At 40.7% G+C, this 21,693-nt stretch overlaps 2 protein-coding genes across 2 annotated transcripts; one reads left to right on the plus strand and one right to left on the minus strand.

The window, feature by feature from the left end:
• Positions 1-27: 27 nt before the first annotated feature.
• On the minus strand, positions 28-13,062 carry fmnl1a (formin-like 1a). The gene is made up of 25 exons (XM_034089930.1): positions 12,483-13,062; positions 9,960-10,043; positions 9,516-9,602; positions 9,342-9,415; positions 8,617-8,700; positions 8,381-8,524; positions 7,014-7,122; positions 6,669-6,745; positions 6,495-6,588; positions 6,114-6,188; positions 5,902-6,012; positions 4,891-5,040; positions 4,711-4,812; positions 3,440-4,034; positions 2,937-3,061; positions 2,632-2,834; positions 2,301-2,532; positions 2,155-2,223; positions 1,995-2,075; positions 1,473-1,602; positions 1,218-1,381; positions 1,030-1,131; positions 849-941; positions 498-609; positions 28-396 (listed from the first exon to the last, which is right to left on the minus strand). The coding sequence occupies exons 1-25, from the start codon at positions 12,666-12,668 to the stop codon at positions 332-334; spliced, it is 3,348 nt and encodes a 1,115-aa protein (XP_033945821.1). The 5' UTR covers positions 12,669-13,062; the 3' UTR covers positions 28-331.
• A 640-nt stretch (positions 13,063-13,702) lies between these two features.
• mlx (MAX dimerization protein MLX) lies at positions 13,703-21,626 on the plus strand. Its single transcript, XM_034089543.2, has 8 exons — positions 13,703-13,978; positions 15,709-15,745; positions 15,904-15,993; positions 16,586-16,695; positions 16,789-16,891; positions 17,287-17,386; positions 18,300-18,501; positions 18,617-21,626. Exons 1-8 carry the CDS (start codon positions 13,940-13,942, stop codon positions 18,671-18,673), a joined length of 738 nt encoding a protein of 245 aa, XP_033945434.1. The 5' UTR covers positions 13,703-13,939; the 3' UTR covers positions 18,674-21,626.
• Positions 21,627-21,693: the final 67 nt, after the last annotated feature.

Consider the following 21,693-nt stretch of genomic DNA (forward strand, 5'->3'; position numbering starts at 1 on the left):
AGCGCTCATACAGTACAGTACAGTAGGTCCATTTCAAAAAACATCATGATTTTATTATTACTCAATAGGTAACAAGACTGAACATTCAAAAGCCAATTGGTACCACAGAAATAGTAAAAGTGTGAGATTTATAATCAAATTAAATGTTGCTTTTAAAATATGAAATAGTTAAATATTCAAATTCTATTTACAGAGCAGTTTCACTCTAAAATCTAGGCTAAAAAACACGCTGCCACATGGCTTGTTATGCATTTTAAAATACTGTATATACAGAACATTTTGAAGCATGTTCTTCTCGAGTTACATTTGTAAAAAATGCACCAGAAGTGGATTAAGGGTCCTGGCGCTGGGCTGGCCGTCGACCATCTGTCCGCCTGTATGGCGTGTTCCTCAAATCTGAGGCAGAGCAGGAGCGTTTCAAATAACAGCACATGAACTTCAGACACTTCAAATATCACCGTGTGACTCCACCAGGAAGCATCGTGCTGCTACCGTACCTGTGATGATGTCCTCCAGGGCGCCGTCCTTCCCCTCGCGTACCTGAGGTTCCTGCCGCTTCTTCAGCTCCGCTATCAGGTCCATCTGGGGCACTTTCGGCGTCTGAGGTCCCTAGCAAAGGTACAACAAAAGCATTTGAAATCAAAGGTAACATATATTTCCCATTCCTCTAAGAGTTTGGTTGTCATGGGTTATAGTCAGAGATCTGTTTTCGATGTTTACGTTGCTTAAAGTATTAATTACATGGAAAGTTTCATAAAAAAGATGGCGTATACTATAAATGTTAAAAGTCATTAAACAAACAATGTTAATACATCTCTGATATAACATTTAAAGACTTATGATTGTACCTTCTGTGACCCGGCCTTGTTTGGAGATGACACTTTTTCCTCGCTGCTCTCACTCTCCATTTTCTTTTTCCGCTCTATCTCCAGCTGTGCTATCTGTGTTCAATTACAGGGAAATAAAATCAAGTTGAAATGCAACATTTGTAATAAATACAAATGTGAATCCCTCGTCACACATCCTCACCTTATAGGCCTTTATCAAGCGTCCAAACGTCGGGAAAAACATGGAAGGCTGCGTGGTTTTAGGATTCTCTCCGAAATACTCCACCACAGATCCGTACGCCTCCTAAAACGCAGACGGGAAGATGAAATGATGTCTGAGAGCATGCAGTGGGGTGGAGGTTGTACATTCGAGATGCTTTGCAAGCTGACCTGAGCTTTCTTGCTGTCTTTGGTTAAAGTCTCCAGCTGCTCACTGTTGGTCTTGATGAACTCCTTCAAAACCCTGCTGTCATCCTGCACCAGGAATTCCTTTTTGGCCATTTCCATTCCCCGTTCTAATGAGCGGATGTCCTGAAGAATGCCGTCCAATGATACTGTCCCAGAAACAACAACATTTAGTTTAGTAATTCTCCACATTTAAAATCACAAGCTCCATAATTGGCCAGGTAGACTGAGTAAACGCACCGAGAGCTGCCTTGTCTACAAAGTGTAGGTCGGTGTGGAAGTTGGACAGGTCTGGGTATTTCTCCTGGATGATGCTGGCGATGAAGTGGAGGAGGGTCTGCGAGCGGTCCGTAGACTTGGTCTCCAACAGCTGAAAAGGGAGGAAGTTGACAAAGATAAATACGTCATTTGAGTTGACTTAATTCAAGACTGCTTACTTTTTCTTAACAGCGACCACTAGTTACAATTTAGGAAACATTTTCTAATTTGGAAACATCCACTAGGAACCTATAAACAACTGATAAGAAAGGTCAAGGTCACCATGACCTTGCAACGTCATTATTTTGCTAATCAAAAAGAAATGTCTAATAGGGAAGAATTATGAAGAGATGAATGTCAAAGGTTTTTTGCAAAAGCTACAACCTCGAGGGTATTTTAGTAACGTATGAATGTGTCTTTTGAGTAAGACAATGACATCTCTAACTTGATAAGTGAAATAGTCTTGCTTTAAAGTAAAAAATGTAAGTATAAACAACTACTTACAAGGTCGAGACTCTGCAACCGGAAGCCGTACGCCGCCCCCCTCTTACTGCTGTTCATGTAGTTCCCGAAGGCGAGAACAATCTAGGGGAAAACATGAGAAATCACTCATTCACACACTTGGAAGCGACTGAACAATTCATTTTGTTTGTCTTTTACTCACTTCTAATAACTTTTTCAGTTTGGTTGAAGACTTGATGGACATCGATGCAGCGATGAGGGAGTTCAGTTGCTGTGGAGGGAAAACAAAATCAGTTTAAGAGCGCCTCAGATCTCAGTTCGATTTTGAAATGCATGACAGAGACTGACCGGCTGCAGGCGTTTCACAGTGTCAGGGAAGTTGCCCATGAAAGTGAGAGTGCTAATGCGCTGCTTCAGACGAGGAATCTTCCCAAAGCGTAGAATAAACTGATCCTCGTCAGCCAGCTCCTCCAGCGGGCGGCCATCTTTCTCATAGTTAAGCAGCAGCTTCATCTCGAAATCTGATGGGATGAAGGGCTCGAGTAACTCCAGGTCTATAGACAAAGACTCCTGGTCATACCTGTGCAGAAAAGTAGTAAAAGCGACACCAGTTATTCCATGAGTGAGAAAAAAGGAGGATCACTCAGAAATGTCAACACATTTCCCATGAAGCACGTACGTCTCTATGGCGGTGCAGATGCCGGTCGCGTTGATTCCCCCCTTGCGTAACGTGATGGCCAGATTCTTGGCCTTGTTGCCGTCAATCAGGGAGGTCTTGCTGGGGGCCTTCTGGACCACCTTCTTCTTGATAGTAGCAATGTCTGCTGGATTACCCTGTGCCCTTGTCTTGAAATGTTCCTCAAACATATCCATGTTCAACTCCTGATGTCCACACAATGAGAGAAAGAGAAGGAAGTCAGGGTGAAGAAAGAACTGCAGTTTCCTGACAGAACAACAAAGGAAACAGATGTTGGAGCTTCTTACCTCTAAGACCTGCTCGTCATCCAGCTCGTTGAAGACGGTGCCGGTCACCTGGTTTGGTTTTAAGGCCTGCCAGTTTAACAACGGCATCCTGAACTTGGTCTGAATGGGCTTCTTGCTCTTGACGCCTTATGAAACAAGAAAAGGAGAATCATCGAACAAATACGATTTCCATTCATTGAAGGTATAGTCCCTTAAGATGGCGCATGTCATTTTGAAGGAGTTGCTATAGAGACAAATACAAAATGATAAAACACATGCAAACACAATCCTTATATAACATCCTCTGCAAATACACAGATACAGAGAGACAGTTAGCTTCACCTCTCCCACCCACACCCCCGGCCATCAGCCATCAGCTGTTTGGACAACATGAAATTGGCAGCAGTCCCCAGCAATACATCAGTTCCATCAGCAGAGGGAGAAATCCAAGCCGTGTGTCCTCACTTCGTCTGGGCTACAAACTGCTTTGAAAAGAAATCAAGCTTTTCTGCCAGCCTCCTTACCAGATAGAGCGTTTGGTGCTCCAGGTGGAGGTGGAGGTCCACCACCAGGCGGGGGAGGTGGGGGTCCAGCACCAGGTGGGGGAGGGGGGGGTGGAGGTCCACCACCGGGCGGAGGAGGCGGCGGTGGGGGTCCAGCACCAGGTAGGGGAGGTGGAGGTGGGGGTCCGGCGCCAGGTAGGGGAGGAGGGGGTGGTGGTCCTGCTCCTGGAGGGGGTGGAGGAGGAGGAGGAGGAGGAGGAGGAGGAGGAGGAGGAGGAGACGGAGAGGCCAGCCCGCCTGGACCACCAGGAGGAGGGGGTGGGGAAGTGACAGTGACAGAGACACCAGGCTGGGCGGCTGGGGGTGCGGGGGTCTGGATGTACTCCACCACGGTGACAGGCACCACCTGGATGTCCAGCCCCCCGGAGGCGCTGCGTCCCAGGCGGAGCAGCCCCCGGTCCTGCAGCTCCTGGACCTTCTGCTCCAGCTCTGAGGAGGTGGGGGGGGCGGAGGTGCTCAGGCGCTCCCGGTCCTTCTCCCTCTCCCGCTCCAGCTCCCGCTCCCTCTCCCTCTGCTGCAGCGCACTGACCTGGGAGCAGGACTGCCGCAGGCTCTCCTATCAGACACACACACACACACACACACACACACACACACACACACACACACACACACACACACACACACACACACACACACACACACACACACACACCTCAACAACACGTCTTCCATTTCAGATCCGCGAAGCTATTTCCGTTGAGTCCTTTATTTGAACACACAGTCTCACCTCAGAGGTTGAATGAGAAATGTTCTAAAACAAGATTCAAACACAAAAATAATATATTTGGTTTCGCAGGAATTGGTCATAAACTGAAGAATTAGACCAAATAAAATGTCGATGGTGAGAAACGAACAGTTAAAGAATTACCGTTGCAATCAGAATTCAATAACTCTAGAACTAAAACTGATGATGGCGCGAGAGGGAAATTCAGGGGATCACAAATGTCATTAGTATGAATACTCACAGAATCATTATTGCGTAACATCTCCATCTCAAATAATGGTATTTCAATTGCCTTCCATAGAAGTGGTCAAATGCAAGGTCATTTCAAGATTTATTTGACAAGTGCAAATCTTTCTTTTTTCACATTAAAGATAATTAGATTTTACTTTCATATCATGATTATGAAAATAAAGTGAACTGCCACTGCTTTGACCTCATTATAATGAATCACGGTGAGAATGGCCCACCTTGCTGTCTAATTAATCTCATTAAAGTGTGCACTTACTTTGAGCAGCTCCGTCTCCTTGGTGGCCTGCATGAGCTGAGTCTCAAGTTCAGATATCTTCTCTGTGCTCTGGTTCTCAATCTCCTCGAGCCGGGCTTCCAGCTGCAACCAAGAGATCATCGCTTTAACATCACATGATCTGATCAAGAATGCAATCTGTCTTTCCTTTGAACAGCTGACCTGTACGTTGTGTTCCTGCAGATCGTCCACATGCTCGAGGACCCCCCCCCTGTTCTCAGCGTCCTCCAGCAGGGCTCCAACATCCAGCACATTGTCCAGGTAGGCCTGGATCTGAACCTGCAGCTTCTCGCTCTCTGTCTGCTTCAGACGCTAACACACAGACACAGGCAACTATTTAACACATACATATGGCAATAATGTCCATACTGGCATAGGGGTCAACTCAATTGGACTTTATATTGGGATAATAGAATATTTTTTAATTACAGAAACTAGACAAATACAGTTATTTGATACATTTGTATGTACCTGTTTCTAGCAGTTAATACTGTAAGGACTGCAACTCGTTTATTATTTTCATCATTGATTACATTTGCCAGATTAATTGATTATGTGATTTGTTTATAACATGTTTGAACATTCTGTAACATTTCAAATTCAGTTTCCCAGGGAGAGATCAATTATTAGACCACAGTCCAAAATATTCAATTAACAACATTAGAAAACACAGAAAATCATAAATTAAGTAGCTTAAACCAGAACATTCCTATTTGAAAAAGTTAACAAAATAATTGTTCAATAAACAAATCGTTTTGTTGAACGATTAATTGACTAATCTTTGATCTGCCTCTAGTTAAGAAGGGAAGTCATTATTTGATCACTGCAATAGAAAGGGAAACTGGCTAAGCAGCAGCAGCAGCATCCAATACATAAGGAAGAGAAAGGGCATTAGTACTAACCAGATGGAAAACACTGGCACATGCATACACAATGAGTTGATGTGGAAACACATGAACACACCTTCAATGGCTAATATGTTAGCAAACAAAGCTTAACCCCACATTATGTTGCTCCTGTGCAACATACTGTAAGCTTTCATTTGGAGTATCTTTTTTGTATCTCTGTTCTCAGACTTTACTGTCCCATCTCCTCTGGGAATGATCTGCCTGTTCGCTGATCAAAGCTCCCCATGCTGTGTTCACTGACCCCTAAGATATCATTGTTACTTACCCCGAGATACTTGTCCAATCCGAGGTAAGTAAACTCGAACTGCAGATGAACACGGAAGTTCATGTTCTCCACTGAATGGACCACAATGTTTATGAACTGCATGCAAGCAACCTGGAGAGAAACACAAGGACAGCAAAGACTCAACGACATCAGTCCCTTTATTTGTTAATAAAGAAATCAGCCAGTGTTAGGTCGAACATGTGTGGACCTACCATGAAGTCAATGTTGCTGTCATCATTGATGAAGTACTCCATCAACTTCTCAAAGCGGTTCCTTTCTCTGCTCACCTGAGAAAGAAATGGAAACATGCATTTTAATTGTTGCCTCCAGGGGGGCTGAAGGGTGGTATCCTTTACGTAGCTGATCTACGATACACAAATAGGATATAGGTCTTACCCTCGAATGGCCTTTGCAATCACACCCACATGCTCTATAAGTGCTAAAATTATCCCCAAAGTGCATGTGAGGCGTGGAATGTGTCAGTCACGACATGAGTTATAAAATAGAGGAAGTCTAGGACAACGGTATGCCTGACCAAACAACGGTCAGAGTCAAAACAGTCAAATAAATATCTTTTAAAAAACGTATTTCACCTCTGTGAAGTTGTCAAAAGCAGACAGAATGATGTCATGTCCTCCTCTGACCAGACACACTGCAGCCAGCAACTCCAACACAAGCGCTTTGGTCCTGTTGCAGCATAGGAAGGGGTGAGAGAGGGATACAGGCACACAGAGAACACACACTTTGTCTCACACAGATGCACACACCTGGGATTCCTGCTGTTGAGGCTGAGGGTGATCTCGTTCACGCAGCACGGGTGAGTCATCACCAGGTTAAAACCAGACTGAAAACAGAAGGTGCCCAAGAGAGCTGCTGTGTTTAAGGATGCAGGACAAATGATTGTGTTTGGTTTGAGAAAAACGACATTATAAAAGCAACTAGTTCCATTTCAAAATGTGTTTTACTTCGACCAAGCAAAGTGAAACAGCATTGAGAAAAACATTTGTTTATGTCACTGGCTAAAAAGACTTGTTTGAGGGCATGTTTTTATGCAACGCTTTAGGTATTGGACACACACTGCACTGTAAGGGAATCAGATTCGGAGGCTTTACCTGGTAGTTCATGATGGCTCGCAGGCACATTATGCACACATGCACGTCATCTCTCTGGTAGGATGAATGGGATTTCTTATAAATCTTGTTCCCAATAGTGGAGCTTATTCTGTGGAGGGATAACAGGAGAGGGAAAGAGAAGGTGAAGCGGCTGTACGTGCAAATGGCTTAACGCTGAGGCCCAGAACAGCAGTTTGCCAATTATAACAACACTCCGTGGGCTGTTTAGGACGTCCACTGTGTTTGTCTGACAGCTGACATGTGGTATCAGGTGGAAAGGGAAACCAAGAATAAAAAACTCAACACATAGTGGGAATGAATGCAGTGTGACAAATTGAACACCGCTCAACCCTAATCCAAAAGAACTAGGGTGCTACATCTCTAATTTAGTTGTTATTAGTAAGTTTGAAATGGCTCCATGGACATTGAATTGGAAAGACAATGTTCTGAGAATATGGGAACATTTTATGTCATAAAAATGAGAACACTATAATAGAACAAAGCACATTTGGGGATGGAAAAAGTAAATAAACATCCTGTGCATTCACAAAATCAATCATTCTTACTTTGAGATGCAATACTTATTTTTACAAATATTGATTTCACTTCCCTAGGCCATGGAAATAACGTATTGGTACTCTTTATTGAAATGGTTTCTATGTTTTCAGTGAAAAAGACCTTTAGCTTCCCGCACTGTTCGCCTCAAATTGTATTTTTCTCCGCTTGGTTGATCTTTCAGGTTGTCACTTTTTATGAGAGAATTTGTTTAACTGTTTTGCAGATCTTGCAGGTTATTTGCAAAAAGGAACCGATCAGTTTACAGTTCAGCACCACAACAACTGCACTGTTGAAACAACATCTGTTCAACACCTGAACTGTTGAAACAACCATAACATTCATCTGCTACTTAGAAAGGATGTATCTATTTATTTAATATATCATATTCCAATAACTTGCAGATAGACTCTTATTGCACTATTTCACTTTTTTAAACTATTTTTGTATTTACTATTTACTTGCACTATGCTTCTGTTTATCTGTGTTATGGTGTTGCACTGTTGGAGGAGCCTGTGACCTAAGATTGTCATCGTCATAACTACACTGTAGCTATGTTCGTATGACAAAATAAAAACCTTGAACTAAGAAAATGATACGGCATGACCTCTGTCATACGGCACCACCACACCACTTCTGCCTAGTGAGTCTATTGTCTGACTATGCATGCAACCTTAGAAGCTGAACGTTCCTCTTTAGTAGGACATCTTGATGTGGAGTGCACTTTATGTATCATTAATTATACATTTCTGAGTACTGGAACCCTCATAGTTGCTGTTCCTCACTAATGGTTGATGTCTGGAGATTCTTACCTCACAGTCAGAGCCCGAGCAGCTCTGGTCATGCCATGTGAGTGAGAGCTGCTGGGGCTCTTGGTCAAGTCTTCCATCGACCTCTCTGTTGGCTTTCTTCTTTCTGACAGGCTGCCACCATTTTCAGAACTATCCGCGTCGTACCTAAAGGGTTCAATAAGATGCATTGTGATAAATAGTCACTTTGTAAGAGCTTCGTCATTTTCGGAGAGATTTTAAACCACACTGGTACTCACGAGGCATCACTTTGCGCATGGGACAGGTATTCCACCAGGACATCCAAACCTTTATTCTGCTCGTTGAGAAACTCTTGAGCCCATCTACAAAAAGAACCACCGTTTTAAAAAAAGGATGGCGAACGAATGAAACACTGATAAAGAAATGCTTTGTAAATATATCTTAAAGATGTTGCACTTAGATTAGACGTGAAGCAAGAGTTTGTTTCTTTAGAAAGAAGAAATAACATTACGTGGGAAATGTTGAATTCATAATCAATAAACCGTGCTATTGCTCAATCCAGTACTTTGTTGACTTCATGTGCATTTGTGTTTATGTGTATGTACTCCAACTGACTCCAACTGAACATTAACCATAATAATAATATATTTGTTTATGTATTTCTTCAACATTTACAAGCCCTGTCCATTTTTTTATTTACAAAATAAGCCTCTAGCTGTCTTGAAGAAGACTTAGACATGTTAACTTTGGTAATAAATGTATGAAGTGAGAAGTGGGGTCATCTTTTCATAGACTACAATAAAATATCACTTCTTGTTGGAACCAGTTTTCAAACCTGGAGGTTGCCACTGGTTTGTAACGGAGGAAAATGTGTTACCATTGCTGAGCACATTGGTAATCCAAAAGATATCCCTGTCATCACTATCTCTTCCACAGGTTGATAGTTGGCGGCAATCACAGGGAACACAGAGTGTCTGAACATCATCATTCTGTTAATGCTCACCCAATGTGATTGGTGCGAAGTGATATCTCCAGATCTTTCAGGACCTGTGTGGCTTCCTGAATCTTTTTCTTTAGCTAAAGTAGAAGAAGAGGTGAGAATTAAGACGTCCTTTTTGCTCAGATAGAAAATTAAAGACTTGTTAAATATGAAAAGAAGGTGGTTGTTTACGCTTACCCTGCGAGACACCCCTCCTTGATCCTGGTAGAAGCTCTTGATCTTATTCAGGTAATTGGACGGGGGGCTTTTCACTTGGAATCGTTCCTGAGGAAGACGTTTTAGAGTCAAAGTACCTTTTGATTCAATTTGATCAGCAACACTGAGATGACTGGACTGACACGGCACATCTGAAGCTATTATTGCCTCCCCTTGTTAACACAACAGGCACCAAATGCTCACTGTTTCCATGCCGACACCATCAGTTGTCACCACAGAAACTGTGCTGCAAGGTTTTCACACTGCACTCTGCTCTTTACCACATACCCAATTTGGGTTTGTATGTACTTTCTGTCAACTCTATCTCAGTGAAGAAGTCGCCTGACTCATCATTATTTTGCAACATATATGTTGGGTTTTATTGTGAAAGCAGCTCTTTATCTGTAAAAAAAAACAAGTTCTTACCTGATCACAGACTAATTCCCACTTCTTGTCATTGTCATACTGACTCAACAGCTTTTGTTTGTCTGGAGGCAAGTTCATGTAGCTCTGAAAAAGACAGAAAGACGCTCATTAATATATGCAAGAATATGACTCTGGATGAAAAGAAAACTTTGAGCTTTGTTTTCTACAATTTAACACCTCCAGTGTAATTCAGCACCACATTTAAAAGTTGTAATCTTTTTATCTTTCTTGCTTAGGCAACAATATTCAAATTTCAACCCAATCAAACCACAGATGTACCTTCTAAAGGGTGTATACCTGCCGGAAACACAGATGACTCATGTTTGCATGCATGTGTTGATGGTTGTCAGTAGGCACCACACACCAACGCTTACTCGTGTCAACTTCTAAGAAATTAAGGAACTGACATGTGGTGGTGTAATAATGATGTCAACTTTTAAATCACCATGCAACCTTTGGTAAAGATAAAGTTGTTGAAAAAAGGCCCATTATTACACACTTATTATTTTGTATATATTTGTCGTGTCTTTAAAACACTGGCATTGTTTTAATAAGAGTATGGCAAAAATGTCATAGGACTAACCAAGATTCATAATTCATAACATCATCTTTGGTATGGTATTCTACACGCATCAAGAACTCCCCACATCCAGAACCTTTTGGTGCCGGTTGACTCAACCAACTAAAGTGTTGACATTTTGCGCAAAAAGGGCAGTTTCACTTATCTCCCTCCACCTACTGTTAAATATTTGACTGATAGAAAAAGGTTATTTCCCCACTCAAATTGCTATAAGAACTGAATTATTTAATGAACCCACATTAAGTATTATGGATTATTCAGAACCTAATTGGGGAGTTTTTGTGGAGAAGAAAATGTCATAAGTTATTAAAGTGCAAGATACTTGGAACATGTATTGGAGCAAGTAGGATTCTCAATCACTTTCTTTTAAATGAAAAGCCGTTAATTAAATACTTCTTTTTTTTTTGTAACACTGGTTTGGGAATAATTACATTCTATATGTTTTGCTCACAGTAGATTTTTGATACAATCTTCCTTTACACTCACAACACTGCTGCGCTCTACACCTGTCATTGGTTATGCAGCTAATACAAAGAACAGTCATGATTATAACGAATTATCAGTTGATACTGGGTGTGTATCCTAAATACATAATATATATAAGTGTGTACATTCAAGCAGTGGATTGGTGGTGAAATAACGCTTCATCGTTGGTGGGGGAAGGGAGGAGTCCTGTTGTGGGTTTTGTGGGGTACAACACTTAACAAAGGAAATGTTACTTGCATGAACTTACATGAACATAAAGTAATATACATTTCCCTACGTTTGGAAAATGTTTTATTTAGGCAAACAATCAATCCTGAATTCTTACAATAAAATAAGGTACAGCCTCGCTCTGAAGTTTGAATATGTGGTGGAGGAAGTGAGGTCACACTTTCATGCAACGCCAGTGAGGGCGTTGTAGGTACAAATGGCACAGGCCACCGTTTCCGAGCAAAACATGTGAAACGGATATTTTGAGATGGTTAACGTTAGAGCAAAGCCACACTTACATTTCATGTCCTCTTGTGGCATGACACTCTCAGAAGTTGTGTAAACATTATGTGAACAAGTCAAGTGAATCTTAACATGAACAAAGTTACATGTATAATGTGGTAGCCTAAATAAGAACTATATATTTGACATTTAAAAAAAAATCATCAACACTTTTTTGATTATTTTATTTAAGGTATAAGATATCATGGTTATATTAGGCTGGTTGTTGACACTTTATATATACAATTGTTGAGGCCCAAGACAAAATCTGAGATAAAGCATGAGGGGTGTCAAAATGTTCTTGACACCCCTTGACATTTTAGTGCTTTATCATCAAATACAATATTCTATATAGTTCATATGTTTTGATGTGTTATTCTTAATGGTTTTTTCAAACTATTAAAGTATTCATCATCAGATTTGGGATTTTTCCCTTGATGCAAGGATGTTGAAAGAGTGGTGGAACTGTTGCTTTCCGGTCTTATGGTCTAACTCATGTAAATAAGTTGCTCAACTTCCCCTTGGGGCCAGCCGCCTGAGCATGCACTAAATCACCCTGTCCCTGAACAGCTATTGATGATCTTTTTTGAAAACACACATTGGCAAATTGACATCTTCACTGGATCGCATTTAAAGCATACATCTTGTAAAATGTAGCCATCTGGCGCTGAAAGATAATGGGCCTCAGTGTTTGGATATTTTAAAAAATATCTAAGAAAATGGGAAATGTTGCCATCACTTAGTCTGTATTTAGTTCAAATGGTTTTTGGCGGCATAAATCAGTCACAACCCACACGTTTTCAAACAGGGCAATTGCAAAGTTGTTGTGACTCTGAATCATATACCTGCATAATTTTCATAGATCTAACATTTAGCCTCTATTACAAAACCCTAGCTGCTATTGTTAATACACCAAGTGCATAATCTCTATTTTTGTGTGCAGTAAAGGTGTGTGCCTGTTCACTCACCAGCACCACATTGAAGCGCTCCTCCAGCTCCTCCTCTGGGGGCATGGGCAACTTGGGGGGAGCCGGGTGCTTCTTCTGCAAAGTTGGAGTGGGTTCTCCCATTCCTGAAGCTCCTCCGACTGAGGTTCTGGCCTCTCGGCCCTCAGTCTGTTCTTGCTCCAGGGCCCCTGTGGCCACATTCCCCATCACGAATCTCCACAAGTAATCCAGCAGGAAAGCTTAACACAAACAAACTTCTGAGAAATATGTGTGCTACAAAACAGAGTGACACAAACTGATCACTCTGATTGACAACAACAAGAAGGTCTCAAGAAACCAAGTATTTTGGCCTTTAGGAGTTGAACACCAAGCCTCACTAAATCCACATGAGTCCTGAGGGCAGGTTGGGTGATGAAAGAAGGTCTGTCTGTCCTCCCATTAACCTGTTCCTCTTGGTCTTCAAGTACCTTTGAGAATAAGGCACCACACCTTGTGGGGGCCTGCTGCTCTAGCAAAAGACCCACCTAGTTTCACTCACTTGTCTCTATATGTGTTGACCGAGAACTCCCCTGGAGAGTGACTAGAGAGGGCTGCGTGTGAGAGGAAGGAGAGTTGAGTGTGACACCCTCTGTAACACAGACATAAACCGCAGAAGCACAAAAGCAGAAGAGTAACTTCCTGTGCATGACAGCAACAGAAGCTGGGGTGGAGGACAAGGTGGAAAATAAACATGTTAACTGTTGTGCTTGTACTACTATAGTGGTAGGTGATAGTGAGTACAATAATGTTGCACAGGAAGGAAAGCAGAAAGATTGTTGAAGTTTAAGGAGAAATACTAACCCAGCAGGTGCAGAAGAAACAAAGCAAAATGAACCAACAGCAAAAGAAACGTTCTCCCATGAATTAACTTTCACTGCACTGACATTATCTTAAAGAGTGTTTAATTTGTATGGGTTTACATTTGTTTTAGTCACTTTCCTTCATGTTAGGCCAGGTTGATGTGGAAGTCAGGTAAGAGGAAAGATTGTACAACAACGCCACTCAGCGTTTGAAGCCAAGCCTGCATGTATAATTGCTGCCTTCGTGGTCTCCTCGGAAATCGCTAACAATGTTAATCGACATCAGAGTTATAACCTACCTAGCTAAATATAACAGTCAATGTGTGCACATAAATGCACAGGACATGGACCCTGTAACGAAATAACGGTTTACTAGTTAATACTATTACAAACAGTAACATTTCATGATGAACCCTACCTGTTCTTGACAAACTTGTGCACAAGAACAATTTCGATTTGGGGAAATAAGTTAGTCGCGGACACATTTTTTTATTCAAGGAGCAAACCTCTTTTACTATCTGACATCGTTTGGTCTGTGTGGAGTTCTTTTTTAAGTTTGATATTTGAAAGAACTATACACTTTTCGGCAACTTCGAGAAGCACTCGAAGGCAGCAGCAGAGCTTATTTTACATTTCAAAATGACGGACCCAACAACGTCGCCCGAGGATCACTGGAAAGTAAGTAATGTTAGGTGACAACAACTTTTTGTTAGTTCTTACGTCTGATGTGTGACGGAACTGATATGTGGATACATGTCATATCTATAAGTTGAAGTTTTGCTAACACGAAGAAGGAGCAGGGCTTTGTTAGCTAAAAAGCTAACGCTAGCTAGGTGACAGTTTGCAAACGTCATAGAGCTATTAGCTCTTAGCTCGTTAAGTAAACAAATCGTCCTGAAAGGGGAAACTAGTGTTCCACGTATCTGCACCCACATTAAATAACATTTGTGTTTTAACATTGCATTGTTTCTAACGTCCATGTGAAAGCGAAGTGCATATTCATTAAAAGTCAAATGTGGTGCAGCACCTTAAATTGTCTCAGAAATGCATTGTTTTGTAGCCCCACCACAATGTATATGACTTAGATCCCTTTCCCTTGTCAGAAGCAATGGCAAAAGCTATTACAAGGCGTTGTGACAATGTAATAATCTAGCTCTTTTTATAGAAATAAAGCTGTATCGAAATATTTCGGTAATCATGTTGTTAACCCATGTGAAACCTTTGTGTTTTATTCGGGGAACCTATAAATATGATGATGTTAGAGGTAGATAAACCTTTGGTCAGAGTAGTTATGGTCTAATAAAACATGTAGCAAGGTTGAAATGGACTATGTTTACAACTGCGGTAGGTTAGTTTTAAGGTTTGATATTCGACATCTACTCTGGATCCAGCGGTGTCTTTTAACTAAATAATACCTGTTTTTGGTACATCTTTTTCAATGACTGATGTGTTGTGAATGTGATGTTGTGCAATGCCTTGTTATTATTTTTATTTGTGTATGCTGTTGTGACAAAAACATTTTCCCAATTTGGCGTTAATAAAGCATATCTTATCTCCTCTTAAATAAGACACGTTTCTTTTTATTACATTTAAGTTATTGTTTTAAGCTATATGAATACTTTAATAACATTTGGCAGTTTTTTGCTCAATTTTTATTTATTTATTTTTGCCTTTTTAGTGTTTTTTACATTTTCAACAAAAAACGTTTTTATCAATTGAGAAATCTGATTACATTTAAATAACATCCACATCATCCTCATCATGCTGCATTGCATAACTACACTGTACAAGTATGACACACCTCTTTCATTTGTATAGGATTCTTATTGCGTTTTCTATTTCATATGAATATTTAATAAAAATTCAGCACTTTTTTAATTGCAAACTATATCATTTGTCTAAATCTTACACATCAGGTGGTGACCCAGAGACTGCAATTCAATGCAGCATTGTACAACAATTCGAGTGAATGTCTATTGTTTATCAAACCTAAAGATAATAATAATAATAGATGTTATTTATATAGCACCTTTCGTGCAAGGGCTTTACAGATACAGAGGCTGATCACTGAGTTTACCTTCTGGAATTATTGGATAAAAACTCAACTTGAATGGGGGAACCAAACACTACGGCTACTTGTGTGTTTTGGTGCCCTACATTAAAAAGTGGATCTGTGATTTGAAGTAGTGATTGGCTGCACCTCTGTATTCTCCTGCATGTTGTGATTTGGTATCATTTGTGTAATTAGGGCAATGCTCAGCGGGGGTTTAGACTGTCTATCGCGCAGGCTAGATAATTCGACTACTGTCAGTGTTTTTTAGGGCATCACGATGTTTGCCCTTTTTCGTCTCCAAAATCTCCTCATCTAAATTATATGTTTTCCATCTCCTGTTGTGATGACTCTGCAGACAGACGGAGCTTTCAGTGACAGTGGCTTTGACCCTAGTGAGTATTCAGTCGGTTCACATCCTATTTCTTGGCCATGTGATAGTGACCCTGTCTTTCTGTCAATCTTTGTCTTGCAAAGTTGTTGTGACTCTGAATCATATACCTGCATAATCTTTTAACATAACATCTTTTATGTCGTCTGTCCTGCTCTATAGGTTTCTTTGCTGAAACGGGCAGAAAGGGTTCTATTGTGTCCAGAGCCAACAGCATCGGCTCGACAAGCGCCTCTTCAGTACCCAATACAGGTATACTGTTTGTAACACTGTGAAACTCACATTATTGAAGGGAGAATATGTACTGCAGTTCGCACACGTAGAACCATTCTAGATATATTAGGCCATAACATTGTCATAGTGAAGTACGCAATAAAGATGTCAAGATATAGTGTCATAAAAAAAACGTTCAAAAGGTCTCTTAATAAGATATCAAAGGACAGTTCTTGTTTTAATAACGGGCGTTACAAATAGGGTTTTATGGGTTGCATCTGTCAAATAATGACTAGCCAGGCCAGTTTAAAGTGCATTTTATTCAGATTGAACTTTATTGAAGCATACATAATTAGCTTCTCTGAATTCTGCTTAGATGAAAAATAATGGTCCAACGGTACTTATTTCTGTAATGAAAGATAAAAACTAAAGCTCCAGGATATTCATTTTAAGTAAATATATAAATTCATCTTTAAATCCCATAAAATCTTGCTATTAGATTAAAATTAGAGTTTGGACCAAATAAATATGCTTCATCCTCATTATGTGTCCACCAATAATATCAACGTTGTGCATTTGTCAGCGGTCTGCTGCGGTTTCTAAATCTGAGTGTTGATGTATTCTCGAATAGATGATGAAGACAGTGATAACAAACACGAGACGTCGTATAAGGACTCGTATAAAGATCGGCGGAGACAAGCGCACACACAGGCTGAGCAGAAACGCAGGGATGCTATCAAGGTAAGTCTCACCTCACAGATACATCTCACAATCCTCGGAAAAGCTTTACAGTTATATATTTGAATTTAATCAGTACTTTATCTTTTTTTTTAGAAAGGCTACGATGACCTCCAGTCCATAGTACCAACCTGCCTGCAGCAGTCTGACTTTGCAGTGGGAGCGCAAAAGATCAGCAAGGCCACCGTGCTACAGAAGAGTAAGATGTAGCTCATCCTTGAGAATATTGCATTTCTTGGATTGCATTGCAGCTTTATTAGAGCAAGATGATACAGTCATGTGATACAAACATGCATGAGCTTGTTGCCCAGGATTACAGTTCCTGCTCACATTACACCAAGAAACAAAAAAGACAACAATTGAAGAGAACAAAGCAGTTACAGACATATATAATTACAAAAAGAAAGAAACATTTATCAATAGAAATATTGAAACAGAGATGTCGGCAATTGCTCAAATGTCTTCATTAAAAAAGTGAAAAAGAGGAAGTAGCTGCATTTGGTATATGGGGATAACACCTCTTGGCAAATGGACAATTAAATCTGTGTTGAGTGAAAAAATCCCTCACGGAAACATCTCTGTGCTTCTTTGCAGCAATCGACTACATCCATTTCCTTCATAAAGAAAAGAAGAAGCAAGAGGAGGAAGTAACTGTGCTAAGGAAAGAAGTGATGGCGCTGAAAATCATGAAAACGTGAGATTCATAAACATTCTTTTCTTGTATATATCATATTCTATTTACTTGTATATAGACTTCTTGCACTATTTTGTATTTTATTTTATGTTGCATTGTTGGAGGAGCTCGGGTCATAACATTTTCATTGCCATTTCTACACTAGCTTACAGCATGTGCATATGACAGTCAAACCTTTGAATTTGAATTGAAACAACCAAAGCAATGTTTTTTCCAAGATGTATTCTAGTCAGGATTGCTGGCAAACTAAGACCTCCCTACTTGTTCTGCTCAGGCAAATCAATTACATATATATAATATACAAATAATTGTGTTAAAGGTGGGGTAGTTTGAGAAACCGGCTCGAGATACACTTTTTGTTATATTCCATGGAATGCTCTTAACATCCCGATAGCAATGAATATCTGAAGTGCTTTGACAAAAAATCCATTAAAAAAAAGTCATCTGTGGAAGCCGTAGTACTGTAAAAAGCACGACCAATCAACTGAGCCGGCCCGGCTAAAACAACTGGATGGCCTACCTGCCTGTCAGCCTTCCATCTGTGCACAAACTTATCTCGTGCCCTCATTGGTCATGTGCGCGTTTGTGTGTGTTGGAGGAGGGGCTCTGTGAGGAAGTGGCAGATTTTTTCCGGCTGTGTATTTTCTAATTCTAGCACACTCGAGCTGGTTTCTCCAAAATTACCCACCCCACCTTTCATCTTTTACATGAAATAAAATCTTGATAGAAATGCTTTAATTGTAGCAATGAAACAACATATAGTGAAAAGTTCAATAAAAAAACCGCAATAGGATATCCTATAGTTCTTGGTGTTGATTGTATTTGTGACACTTGCTCAAACCAATTAAGGAATCGGTTGTTGCTATTAATTGAATCGCATATCTTAAGATGCAGTGATTTTCTTTTGAAATAGCAACTATGAGCACATCGTGAAGGCCCACCAGAATCACCCTGCGCAGGGAGAGGATCAGGTGTCGGACCAGGTCAAGTTCAACATCTTTCAGAGCATCATGGACTCCCTGTTCCTGTCGTTCAGCAACTCTGTTTCAGTGAGCAGCTTCAAAGAGCTCTCCGCCTGCGTCTTCAGCTGGATCGAGGAGCACTGCGAGCCACAGGTATGGAAGACTTTAGACGCGTTTGGACAGCAGATCAGACTCGATCAAAGTAGCTTTTTGTTGATGATGAGATGAGATGAGTCACAGGTTGTGTGCTTCTTCTGTTCTCTCTTAGACGCTGAGGGAGTTTGTCGTGGGAGTGCTCCGGCAGCTCAATGGACAGCTTTATTGACTCAACTCTCAGACAAACTGACTTTGGGCTTCCTCCGGCCTCTCGGCATGGGGTCAACACTTCAATCAGCCTCAGGCCACACCAGTATTTACACTCACTTTGGCTCACCAGTGACTCCCTGGCTTTAATTGGATTACCTCAACCTCACACTATGAGCCGAGACGAGACGTCGGATTGGATTGAGCAGTCACATGTTTTAAGAGAAATCACCCCCTCATTGTATTGTACATACATACCGTTGTGTATATTTCAGCCTCTGCTTATTGTTCTGCTTTGAAATGCAAGGGGGAACACAAACTTCATTTGAAAAACTGTTTTCAAATGAATGTACATTGGGGCAAAAAAGTATTTAGTCAGCCACCAATTGTGCAAGTTCTCCCACTTAAAAAGATGAGAGGCCTGCAATTTTCATCCTAGGTATACCTCAACTATGAGAGACAAAATGAGAAAAAAAATCAAGAAAATCACATTGTCTGATTTTGAAAGAATTTATTTGCAAATTATGGTGGAAAATAAGTATTTGGTCAATAACAAAAGTTCATCTCAATACTTTGTTATATACCCTTTGTTGGCAATGACAGAGGTCAAACGTTTTCTGTAAGTCTTCACAAGGTTTTCACACACTGTTGCTGGTATTTTGGCCCATTCCTCCATTTGCTATGGGGTTGAGATCTGGAGACTGGCTAGGCCACTCCAGGACCTTGAAATGCTTCTTACGAAGCCACTCCTTTGTTGCCCGGGCGGTGTGTTTGGGATCATTTGTCATGCTGAAAGACCCAGCCACGTTTCATCTTCAATGCCCTTGCTGATGGAAGGAGGTTGTCACTCAAAATCTCACGATACATGGCCCCATTCATTCTTTCCTTTACACGGATCAGTCGTCCTGGTCCCTTTGCAGAAAAACAGCCCCAAAGCATGATGTTTCCACCCCCATGTTTCACAGTAGGTATGGTGTTCTTTGGATGCAACTCAGCATTCTTTCTCCTCCAAACACGTCTAGTTGAGTTTTTACCAAAAAGTTCTATTTTGGTTTCATCTGACCATATGACATTCTCCCAATCCTCTTCTGGATCATCTAAATGCTCTCTAGCAAACTTCAGATGGGCCTGGACATGTACTGGCTTAAGCAGGGGGACACGTCTGGCACTGCAGGATTTGAGTCCCTGGCGGCGTAGTGTGTTACTGATGGTAGCCTTTGTTACTTTGGTCCCAGCTCTCTGCAGGTCATTGACTAGGTCCCCCCGTGTGGTTCTGGGATTTTTGCTCACTGTTCTTGTGATCATTTTGACCCCACGGGGTGAGATCTTGCGTGGAGCCCCAGATCGAGGGAGATTATCAGTGGTCTTGTATGGCTTCCATTTTCGAATAATTGCTCCCACAGTTGATTTCTTCACACCAAGCTGCTTACCTATTGCAGATTCAGTCTTCCCAGCCTGGTGCAGGTCTACAATTTTGTTTCTGATGTCCTTTGACAGCTCTGTGGTCTTGGCCATAGTGGAGTTTGGAGTTGAGGTTGTGGTGGACAGGTGTCTTTTATACTGATAACAAGTTCAAACAGGTGCCATTAATACAGTTAACGAGTGGAGGACAGAGGAGGCTCTTAAAGAAGAAGTTACAGGTCTGTGAGATCCAGAAATCTTGTTTGTTTGTAGGCGACCAAATACTTATTTTACCGAGGAATTTACCAATTAATTCATTAAAAATCCTACAATGTGATTTCCTGGATTGTTTCCCCCCATTCTGTCTCTCATAGTTGAAGTGTACCTAGGATGAAAATTACAGGCCTCTCATATTTTTAAGTGGGAGAACTTGCACAATTGGTGGCTGACTAAATACTTTTTTGCCCCACTGTATACAGTGGAGGAAATAAGTATTTGATCCCTTACAGATTTTGTAAGTTCACCCACTTACAAATAAATGACTAGTCTATCATTTCAATGGTAGGTTTATTTGACTAATGAGAGACAGAATATAAAAAGAAAAATCCAGAAATTGACATTATATAAAAGATAATTGATTTGCATTTAACTGTGGGAAATAAGTATTTGATCCCCTTGCAACAAACAATAATTCAGGAGAGGGTCTTCAGAGAGGAGTGGACCACAATCCTTCCTGTGATGTGCACAAACCTGGAGACCAACTACAAGAAGTGTCTGACCTCTGTCTGTCCAACAAGGGTTTCTCTTTTATATAATGTCAATATCTGGATTTTCTTTGATATTCTTACTCTCACTGTTTATATTAACCTACCATTACAATTATAGACTGATCATTTCTTTGTAAGTGGTTAAACTCACAAAATCTGCAAGGGATCAAATACTTCCTTCCTCCACTGTACATACAGACAGTTTCATATTTCAGCCTCTGCTACGACATGCAAGGGCAACACAAACTCAGAAGTTAAAAAACTGTTTTAAAATGAATGTATATGTTTAATGCATCACTTACACAAGAAGGTGTAGAGTGCATCTAGTTTGAATTGGCCGCAGTTGCACTTAAATGAATCAAAACCAAGACTCCTCTCCCAGATTGATAATAGTAATTAAACCTAGCTAATAGAAATAGAGAAGGCTAAAGGAAAAGAAACCTCATTAGCCAAGTCCTGGTGCTGCTCTCAGCTTCAGTGCACACATGAGTCAGCCATACCTCTCTGGAGCACAACATGCTAATGCTATACTACTGGAGGGTTTCTCCTAACTGCAAACGGGAATACACTATTACGTTTGAAAAACTTTTACGTGCCGTGTTCATGTATCTGTCACAAGTTGACATGTATGCTTAAATCTCATGGATGACAGTTGTGCAATGTAGGCAGCATAAACCATTTTAGAAAATTATTTATAAAATATGAACTTCAACGCACATTGGGAGGAGATTCTGTTTAAAATAGTTATTCAATGTTTATGAACGTTTTTCAGGAGATGTTCAATAAAAAGTGTCGATTCTCTTCTTCTGTGGTCTACAATAAGCAGTTTTCAAATTAAGTTGTGTAAAATGTTATCCTTGAAATTTCAATATCA

The sequence above is a fragment of the Pseudochaenichthys georgianus genome, chromosome 8, assembly GCF_902827115.2.
Source record: "Pseudochaenichthys georgianus chromosome 8, fPseGeo1.2, whole genome shotgun sequence".
In the NCBI taxonomy this organism is placed as follows: Eukaryota; Metazoa; Chordata; class Actinopteri; order Perciformes; family Channichthyidae; genus Pseudochaenichthys; species Pseudochaenichthys georgianus.